The 11,101-nt window shown below is 41.9% G+C and overlaps 1 protein-coding gene across 1 annotated transcript; it reads right to left on the bottom strand.

Annotated features, from left to right (window-relative positions):
- Positions 1-1,161: 1,161 nt before the first annotated feature.
- On the bottom strand, positions 1,162-6,324 carry emx1 (empty spiracles homeobox 1). The gene is made up of 3 exons (XM_089004592.1): positions 5,751-6,324; positions 4,543-4,727; positions 1,162-1,939 (listed from the first exon to the last, which is right to left on the bottom strand). The coding sequence occupies exons 1-3, from the start codon at positions 6,178-6,180 to the stop codon at positions 1,772-1,774; spliced, it is 783 nt and encodes a 260-aa protein (XP_088860718.1). The 5' UTR covers positions 6,181-6,324; the 3' UTR covers positions 1,162-1,771.
- Between the last annotated feature and the right edge of the window lie 4,777 nt (positions 6,325-11,101).

Genomic DNA, 11,101 nt, shown 5'->3' with positions numbered 1-11,101 from the left:
CTTTTTCCAAATATAAGGCGGGCCTTCAATGAATGAGCCAAATTTTCCAAATCTAATATATAAATATATCCCGTATTTTCCGCTGTATAAGGCGCACCCCCAATGCATGGCGCCTTTTCAAACTTTTTTCCATATAGATAGAAGGCAATTTGGAGTATAAGGCGCACCTTCTGCAATTGACAAAAGTATTCCAAATAGAATGGAAATATAGGAAAGTTTTCCACATTATAAGGCGCTACAGTAGAGCCTGTGGTTACGCACTCCTTCTTCTTAGTGGGGAAATATTGTTCTGTATTCTCAATATTACTTCTGGTAAAAGGCACACCTGCGCAGGGTCATCTTTTGAGGACAATCAAGGCTTTTGAGTGCACCTTCGACACCGGCAACTCGGGTAAATCTGCTTTCCTGATTGTATTTCAGATGCGGCTATCAAGAGCCCATCTCCAACAAGACCACTTCCGTCATCTTCATGCAATCCACCTTTGAGGGGCCTTCAACAAGTGAGTCAAAGCCACGTTGTTTAGTTGTTGTTTTTTTCGCGCAAACAAAACTTGTGAATACAAGACTCGACGGCCAAAACCGTCCCGACGGACATTTTGTCTTCTGTCTTTGTCGCAAAAAGTGAAAAGCGCCAAGGTATTTTGAAGCCCCCCCCCCCCCTTTTTTTTTTTTGTCTCCGCTCTTCGTTTCCAAAGCAAAACATCAAGGTCAGCCATCACGGCTCATCGCTAAAGCCTGGCGGTCATTAGCGACAGGTTCCTTCCGTTTCTTTTGACGGGTGATTACGAAGCCCCCCCCCCCCATCCCCCTGCACAATGGCCGGCGACTTTCCCCACTGCGCCATCTCTTGTATTTGTGTGTGTGTGGGGGGGGGTGCGCACCTGACACCTGCGCAACTGCCCGGCGACATTCCTGACACGTTTGTCTTAATTCGCCGCTTCCTGACAACAAAGCGCACGAGGCGACTTCTGACTTCCTGCCACCTTTTGTACTGTTGGGGCTCCTTCGGGTCCATTCGTTGCGGCGTTGAGATGCGCTAGACGTGAGTTGACATGTGCGACGAGAGCCAAAATGTCACAACCATCGTGGCCCCCGGTGTAGATTTCAATTTTTATTTTTTTTATGCCTCTGTCTACAAGCAAAAAAGGGATTCTCGATGAAACTGAGCGCACCCGAATGCACCACTCGACTCCCCTCCGCTTTCTATACAGTCCAACTTGAGTTTCCAAAGCTCTCTGTTCTTTGACCAATTTGATTTTCAACCAAAAATTTCAAAATGGGTTGTCCATTAAACTGAGTGCACTTGAATGCACCACTCGACTCCCCTTTGCTTCCTTCTACGTCACTTCCTGATGTCGCGTCTCAATGTGACTGACGCGCAATCCTCGTGTAGCGCTCCAATATGAAAAAAAAGTAGACTTTGATTATAATGGGAAATATTTCCGTTTTCAACCACATCGGTTTTGAAAGAGGTTTCTGGAACAGATTATGGTCGAAAACCCATCTTAGACTGTATGTGGTGTCGCTACGACCCTATCCGACTTCTCACGCAACTTGTTTCGGATAAAAGTCAACGAAGGTTGATGACCTACACAGCAGCTTTAATATGAACGGCATGAGAACACAATGGGGGGTTTCATCCAGGTGGTCCCGGTCCACGCACTGTCTTGTTTTTGCTCCCGGTATGACTACGTATATACTTGATCACATCACATAATAAATAGTGTCGTTGGTCCTGGCGCGGCAGCAGTTGTTTGTTTTGTTCATCTTTTTAGTCGTCCGAAGTCACGTCAATGTCCTCGGAGCTGCTCTGCTTGGTAGCCACGCGCCACCTGTTGATGTGATGGTTCCCCTTCTTCTTCTGCTGGGCGTCCGGACCGTCTTCCTCCAGCTTTTGCCGCTTGTACTTGGTCCGCCGGTTCTGGAACCAGACCTTGACCTGTGCACACGCCAGCGGCACATTTGGGTGAGATGATCGAAAAGTTCCGCGGACGCGACTGCGTGGACGTCGACTCCAAACGATAGCCACATGTTGGAAATTCACCGCGACGGGAGGATGGATCCGGGACTCAGTCGACGTTGTGAGTATCCACATTTCCCATTGCCATGTCCGCTCGACGTACAGGGATACCTCGGTTTACGAACAAACTTTTCGCCTTACGAACATTACATTTGTGAGAATATCATCTTGGCATACCAACTAGTTTTCTGGAAACACCCGCAACGGCTGCCGGACTAGTTTTTGGCGGAAGAACACCAAACCGCACGGCCGAACTGCGCCACCGTGGCTTCCGGACTACTTTTCCACACCCGCTTTCTGTCAGTGCGGACGACGTGGTTTGCTATCGAGTGGATACTTTTGCTATTGTGCCAGCGAAAAAGACCCCACCGTGGGCTCGTCTTCAGCTGAAGACGACACAAAACAAAATGACGGTTAAGCAGAAGGAGCTCATCAAGAAACACCAACGAGGTGTGCGTTTGTGTGACTTAGCGTCCCAGCACCATTTCGCTAAGTCGACCATTGCTACGTGTGGCTAAAGGTGTTTCTGTGTTGTCTAAGCAACGGTCTCAGGCAATAGAAGAAGCTGAAAAACTGTTGATTTGGATTAACAAAAAGCAGCTCGCAGGGGACAGTGTGAGTGAGGGTATTATCGCCGAGAAAGCACGGCAACTTCACTAGCATATCGTCAAGAGGCAACTACATAAACCATCATCACAACGGTCAATAAAACCACTTTATTATACAGTACAGTGTATTTCTTGAATTACTATACAATAGCGCATTTATGATACGTAAAATAAGGTCTATTTTGTGTAGTTTTAAGGCTTATTTAGTAGAAAAATATGTCTTATGGGGAACTGGAAACATATTCTGATTTTTAATGGTTTCCTATGGGAAATTAATGTTTGGAAGACGGACTTTTCGCCTTACACACACTTTCTGGGAACCAATTAATTTTGTAAACTGAGGTATCACTGTAATAGCGGACTCGACGCGACGTGGGCACACGACATCCCAGATTATATTAAAACATCCCCCAAGCTTGCACTTTTTTATGTTTTACAGTATTTGAAAACCTCATTAAATCCATCCGGGTTTTTTTCCCTTCCTCACTTTGCATATCATTTGCATTAATTGAGACGTCCTCCAAGCTGTTGGATAACAAGCTGGAAACGTCACTTCCTTCCACATCAACTACAAATCTTTTTTTCCTCAAATCCAAAGACAAAAGTGACATTTGTTCATCCCATCAGACTTAAAATGCATCTTGACACTTGATTGTCATCAATCGGTATTCATGTTTGGGCAAAATGATACCAAAAAGAGGCAAGTGGGCTTAAGTCTAAAATCTCCATTTGGGCACACAAAAAAAAAAAAAAACTGCTGGCTCCTGAGGTGTTTTTTTTTTTTTTTTTGCCCATTAGGACTAATTGACACCCACATAGTATCAATAACACGCACACCTTCATCCAATAATAGCGTTAAATATGCCACACGCCATTCTGGACTTGTCAAAGCAGCAAGAGCGAGAGTGTAAACGCCTTCATTATGTCCAGGAATAAACTGCAAGCTTGAAAAGTCGACGTTCCCCCCCGCCCTTTTACTGGCGGCGTTTTGAAGCCATTTGAGCCCTTACTTACTTACATATTTTGACTCATTCATTTGCAGTTGTTCAACAGATGCTCATGGAATTCATACAATAATTAGGTCACGATACAACTCCAGTATTTTAAAAATGACAACATTAATATTTTGGCTATTTCTTAGAGCAAATTAGGCAAAAAAAAAGTCAATTTACTCGTGAATGTAACTGCAATAAGAATATAGTACATTCTCTTTTTAATTCATAATTCATGCCATTCCAAACAGTTATTAGAAAACAATTTGATTAGATAAGCACATGAAAGCACAATGACATGTTATTTAATATTTTAATTAGTCAATTTCCTCTTAACAAACCAATCAAATATTTTTTACAATCCGCAAGAAATATTGCAAGACTAAATATTTTCTCTGTCGGCTTGAGTGAATTCGGTGGTTATATTTTGCTTGGCCTTGGAAAAAAAAAACCTTAGATACAGCAAAAGTACTGTTTTTATCACTGTGTACCCATTGTGGGATGAATAAAGGTTTTTTGATTCTGATTACTCGACCATTAAATCCTCTAAAAATCTGCATTCTCTAAATTTTGAGTTAATTATTCAATTATTCATTTGTTTATGCATTTGTTTACAATTGCGCAGTTGTTATTATTAATACATGTGACTACTCTGAATATTATTATTATTTCAGCTGCGATGGCTTAATTTTCCCACGTAGAATGAACAAGGTATCTCATCGCAATTATCTGCCAAGTCATGATCAATAAAAATGTCCTTAAAATGTTGTCGTTGGCTGACCGAAAAGGCTTCTTTCTATCAAAATAAAAGTATTAAAACAAACAAAAAAAAACACGTCCGGCGAAGTATCGCGACATTTCCCCAAATGTTGCGCAATATTTCTCCCCGAAAAAGAGCGCGAAAAGCCGCCATGTTTGTCACCTGCGTCTCGGACAGGCTGAGGCCGGCGGCCAGTTGCTTCCGCTCGGCGCCGACCACGTAATGGTTCTTCTCGAAGGCCCGTTCCAGGCGGAGCAACTGCGACGGCGAGAAGGCGGTTCGGATCCGTTTGGGTTTCCGGGCGAAAGGGCCGTGGAGGAGAAGGCCGTCCTGGGAGGCGTCGTGACCTGCCGGGCCCGGGACGACACACGCACACAAACGAACCTCCATTACGGCTCATTTCCGCCATTACGGCTTCGAGTTGGCGAACTGGTGGGTTGCTTACACCTCTTGGTCCGTTTTTTTTTTTTTTTTACAAATACATCAAAACTAAAATAAGTTTCATGGATGTTTTATCTTTGAAATCCAAATGTTTAAAAGTGAATTGTCATGTCCAAATGTCTGGCTCCTCGATGGCGTCTTTTCCCGTTTATTGTTATTTTAATAAAACTTTATTGATCATAAAAAGCGTTCGAAAGTCGATGCTCAAGCAAAATCGAAGTCAGTACATTATCTTTTTTTTACTTTTTTATTTCAGGTATATAACTATTGGTAAAATATTTTTGAGGGCAAGTTGCGGTTTAATCATGGCCACAATCACGTTGATTTATATATTATAATCACACAGATGTCTTACTTGAATACTTTAAAACTGGTGTTTATCGCACGTCGGTTAACTAATGTAAATACACGATACACATTCAGCTATTATGGCACGATCATTTGCTTTAAAATGTGAATTACGCCACTTTGTGTTGACTCGATGTGGCCGTTTAACTTTAATGGTTGTTTGGTAACCAAAAACCAAGTCATCGTGCATTTGCATTATTTGGTCATTTAAAAATATATATAATTATTTTTAATGTTTGATTACGATTTGAGGGTCGATAAAAAGTACGTTTTATTTGTTTGATCGTGAAATGGGAACAAAAGCAGAATTCCACTCCTAAATGAGGCAATCACTTTTGATTGACACGTTTTGATTTACATCGTGACAAGTGTTTATGAATATTGGATTTGGGTGACGGCGATTTGTCGATCCTTGATATCAACTGATGTATTTGATAATATATTATTTTTAAAGCCGGAGTTGCGTTTATTGGTTATAAAAATGTACATATTGTAGTCTATCTAAAAGCATCACTAATGTATTCTTCTTATGCCTGTATTCTGGTTTAGACAGCGGTCCAAAAAAACCATTTGATGATTACCTTGAAACCTGTGTCCAAAGAATCGGTTCCGTAGCACCCAGGGGTAAAAGTTCAGCGGGTCTCGGTGCTGGCCCGAGCCGAAGAAGTGCGCGTGCGCGTGGTGCTGCAGGTGCTGGTTGTGATGTTGGTGGTGGTGGTGATGGTGGTGGTGGTGGTGCCCGTGGGGCCCCGCGGCCAGCGGCCGGTGGCTCGCCGACTCGTGGAACACCAACTCGGCCTGATTCGGGTAGAGCGAGCGGGCCACGGCCGCCGCCGCCGTCGTCCCTCCGGGGACCGGGGCGGCCGCCGGGTAGCCGCCCATAAGGGCGGCCGGGCCGCCGTAAGTGAGCGCGGTGGGGCGGATGGGCTCGTCGGCCAGCGGGCTCTCCTTGGCCACCAGAGACTCGATGGTGAAGCAGCGCTTCCCCGCCGCCGCCGCCGGCGCGAACATCCTCGCGCGACTCAAACAAACAAACAAACAAAAAAAGGCGCTCTTGTTGTTGCTTTTTGCTTTTATTTTCCACCTTTTTTTCTTTTCGTGGGCAGCCCCGAAGACGTGGCGCGAAAAGTCTTGTTGGTCTCAACCGCGACTCAACTCGACGCGACGCCGCACAAGTGAGAGCTGGCGTTCGGATGGGCGGGGCTTAGCGCACCTTCAGCCTCGGACTCTGATTGGACCGCTCGACCTGCCGATCAAGGTGAGCGTCGGGAAGCTTTTTTTTCGTACTAAGTGAAATCGCCCTTTTTGATATTCATAATAGGCATAATACATTTCATTTCTAAGCACCTTCCAAAACTCAAGGTCACTTTACACTCACAGGATGCGTTTTTTCTGTGGGTGAGCAGTGGCAGCCAGCGTTCACTCAACCTGCAATAACTAGCTAATAGATATCTTGATACCTAGTATGTTTCATGACTCAAATAGCTAGCTAGGTAGCTATTTTGTGAAAAGATAGCTAGCTATACAGATAGATTGCTAGCGAGCTAGCTATATAGCTAATATTATGATAATAATTCATTTCCAACCTCATTTCAAAACTCTCAAGGTCACTTTACAGTCACAGGATCAGTTTTTCTGCGGGTGAGCAGTGGCAGCCACACGCATTCAACCCGGAATAACTCAAATAGAAAGTTAGCTAGCTAATAGATAACTAATTGATAGCTAGTTAGTTAGTTAGTTAGATAGGTAATATATAGCAACGAGATAGCTAGCTAGGTATCCAACCGGACAGCTAGTTAGATGGCTAATATATAGCATAGAGATAACTAGCTTGGTAGCCCGCTAGTTAGCTAGCTACGTAGCCAGCTAGATAGCCAGATAGCTCAAGTGATGGTCCGTCCCCACACCCCATGATGACTAACTAGCTTTTTTTGTGGGGGGGGGCTGAAAATGAATCAAAACATAGACTTTGCAAAATGTTGACTTGTAACTTGCTTCTAAAAAAATGAAATAAAAGCATCCTCCAGCAAATAATAAATAAATCCTTACATTAAATGCAAAAAAACATGTACATGTAACATGTGGACTGGAGTCCAGTCTACATGTTAGCCTTTTTTTGCATAAAAAAGTGGTTTTAATAATAATAATAATAATAATAATAATAATAATAATAATAATAATAATCCATTGCATTTTTTAATCCACTTCGATGAGCACAAATGCTTTCAAACGACTTGTCTTTTTTTTTCAATGACATTTTTTATTTTACACCCCCCCCCCGTGACGTGTCTTCAATTTTCAGAAATGATTTTCATTCCTTCCTTTTCTCTCACTCTTTCCTTTTGATCCTCATTCGTGAACACGTGTGATTGTTTTTATTCCTTATTCTTTGAGTTTAGGAGTGTGTGCGTGTGGGTTTTCTTTTTAAAATCAACGTATTTTGTTCCCGAGTGAAAATGGACTCGTTAATGTCACTAATTAATCCGAAAGCTTTTAATCGTCCCCCAACGGCGGACATTTGCAATCTACAGCAGCAAAAAAAAGGTTGAGGGGGGTTGAAAACATAAAAAAAAGTCCAATTAATTAATAATATTAATACATAAATATAAACTCAAGGTGTTTTTATTTTCTTATTTTGATTTTTTTACAACAAGAAAATCAGTTTTTGGTCGATTTTGACCACTGATCTTTTTTTTTTTTATGGACTCGCCCTACTTGCTGTCATTTCGCCTTGTTTACCGTCAAAGACCACAACAAAATGTTCATCCTATTTTTAATGACATTCCTTTGATTTTATTTGTTAATTATCGTTTGAAAAGATGAATATTTTGTGTTTTTCATTCGAGCTAATGTCACTTTGAATATTGCCATCGTTATTACGCGTATTAGGCCTCCCCCTTTGTAAACCGATCAAAAAATAAAAAACCAAATAAGACAGAAAGTAAATGGCGTCCCATTTTGGTGTGTTTGATTTGACTCTCTCTCTCTCTCTGAGGGGATATTTCAGGACAACCTTGACGGTCCGTGCAAGCCACGAGGGAGGGAAAATGTTCCAGAAGGTTCTCGGTGGTGTGCGTCCAGGGAGAAGGAAGGGGGTGTGGGGGGGGGGGGTCGAGGGTGTGTGTTGGTTAATGCTTGACTCGGGAATGTGCTGCAATTGAAAACGTTTAGTTGTTGATGAGGCCTTTCGAGCTTTCGAGGCGCTCCTAAACGACCCCTCATTGAATTTCCACTCGTGACGTCACCAGCAGTCCAGATAACCATCCTTTGGCATTTAACGACGTGCACGAAATACTTAAAAAAAAAAAACAAATCCTGGACAACCGCCCTTGGGCACGCGCGCGCGCCCGCTCATGCGCATCGCGCAGTTGAACGTGTTTGTGTGCGTTCGAAGCAACGAGCGCGACGGTTCACTTCCTTTTCTCGCCGGCCATTTCATTAGGCACGCCCCTCTCACGATGATTGACGGCTCCGACGCTGAGCTCTCCAGAATATTATTTCACTTCATCATTCTTTATGGTCATAGATTTTATGTTCATAAAGATGCACGAAATTAACACCTAAAAAGAAGCAAAAAAATGAATTTTTGCACGCATCCTATAATAAGCGCTATAGACATCAATATGTATCGCGTTGTATTGTATTGTAACATTATGAATATATAGAGGGGAAAAAATGAACGTATTTTTTAACCCAAAAAAATCAGCCCGTGCATGTATCAACCATGAGAGGTTTTTTCTTGTTTAAATTATTTTTTTCTTTCTATATGTATTGTATTGTTTTGTAAAAAGATATCAAGGGGAAAATAAGAAATAATCTTAAAAACATTAAACCTAGTATCAACCATGCAGAGGTTATTTCTTATTTTTTTTTAAAATACTTTTTTCTTTCTTTTTAAAATTCAACAGTTTGGGTCAACTTTTCATTGCTGACTGCATGTCATCTTGCTCCATAAATGATTCATATCTACGACCTGTCATGTATAAATTAAATGCTTTATTAATCTTAAGGAATACACGACAAAATGTGATTAATATCAATCTTATACATCCAACCTATTATTATTATTATTATTATTATTATTGTTATTCTTCAATCTCCACAAGTGACGCCGAATTAATTTCAATCAAGTGATGAGTCCATGAAAAAAAAGTGAACTACTTTTGAGGTCAGACGACAGGCGACACACGACTCGGTACTGACCACCTCTGCCCTCCCGTGGCGATAACACGTAATTGCACAAGTAATTTGTGGCCCCTTTTTTCGCCTCCAGAAAAAAAGAAAATACATGTCTTGTATGTATTTATTCTGCCCTCTGTTGGTCAAGATGAGGTAAAGCACCCTCTTTTTTTTCATTATGTGACGTTGACGACCCCGCCTCCTTCTTTGCCACTTTTCGCAGATGGCCCAAGTAGCACGTCGCTGCGTTTGTGGCACCCGCCCGACAACCTGCGACCACCCTGACATAAAAGGCGACACCCACTCGACCTAAACAAACACATCTTGGCACACAAACGCGTCGATTGCCATCACTTGGCCTCCAATAGAGCAGTCAATTTGATCATAATCATCATCGTCATCATCATACATTTCATTTATCAGCACTTTTCAAAACTCTCAAGGACACTTTACAGTCACAAAAGAATATTTTTTCCCCATTCTGGAGACGATACATTTGACAGGAAACACCTTTATAATATTAGATTGTAATATAATACATGAATGTAAATATCGTTGTTTTTATCACTTTCAAATCTCGGTTTTAATTTGCTACATTTGGCTTGCGTAAATTGGCACTTTGCTTCAATAGTTGATTAAAAAAAGAAAATCACCATCATTAAAGTCATGAAAATGGATATTTGTCATACATCAGCTACCTTGAAGGTAAAGTCAATTGCACGCTAAATCGCTCCTTTTGATTTGTTGGCTATCTATCTATCTATCTATCTATCTATCTATCTATCTATCTATCTATCTATCTATCTATCTATCTATCTATCTATCTATCTATCTATCTATCTATCCAACTATTCCATCTATCCAACTATCCATCCATCCATCCGTAAATGCATTTTATTATTTGTTTATTTATATTTGTATTGATTTATTTATGCGTTTGTAAAGTTATTTTATTGTGCATTTATTTATTTTTGTGTTTATTTATTTATTTGGTTATTTAGGAGTTGATACATGTATTTATTTATTGATACATTTGTTTATTTATTCTATTGTATATGATGGATGTTAGCGCTTTGTTCCAGCTTCAGCTGTTGTTAAAGCGCTATATCAATCAATATGTATTGTATTGTATTGATTTGTCTGCCTTGTCCGAGTCACTCCACGATCCATTTGCTCTTTCTTGGCCCTTTCTTGACAGAGTTCTGATTGGCTGCCATTCTGAATGAAGACAGGAAGTGAGTCCTCCCCTTCCCCGTAGGAGGCCGCGTGGCGACGTGGTTGGCCATTGTCCCGCGTGACAAAAGAGTCTGCTGCACTTCAAACGCGGTCATGAAAGCTAATGACTATTAGATGGAGCGGTAAAATATGCTAAGCGCCATTTTGACGACGCATGAGAACTTTCACACCTTCTCTCTCCATTTTGATTGCTGACCTCCATCTTGTTGGGACCCGACGGCGGACATCTTGTCCTTCTTCTACTATATATCGGAGATTGGGGAAAACCGATTGAGGGCTCCCTCCGGTGGATTGTCAAAAATGACCAATGAATCACTCCGTTTTGACGACAAGCCAAGTGACCAACGGTGAGTAGGTCTCAATTTTAAGCCCCTCCCCCTCCCCCTTGACCCTCCCTGCCGTTAAGAAGGCCTTTGCTAATTGAGAGCGCGATACCCAGAGACCCCCGATGAGCTTGCCCAAATCCGCTTCATCCCCCTTGGTTTTTCCCAGGCCTGCGTCACCCCCCCCCCCCCTC

The sequence above is a fragment of the Hippocampus bargibanti genome, linkage group LG09, assembly GCF_051943395.1.
Source record: "Hippocampus bargibanti isolate YZ-2025 linkage group LG09, ASM5194339v1, whole genome shotgun sequence".
NCBI classification, from domain to species: Eukaryota; Metazoa; Chordata; class Actinopteri; order Syngnathiformes; family Syngnathidae; genus Hippocampus; species Hippocampus bargibanti.
This window is presented reverse-complemented; position numbering and strand designations above follow the sequence as displayed.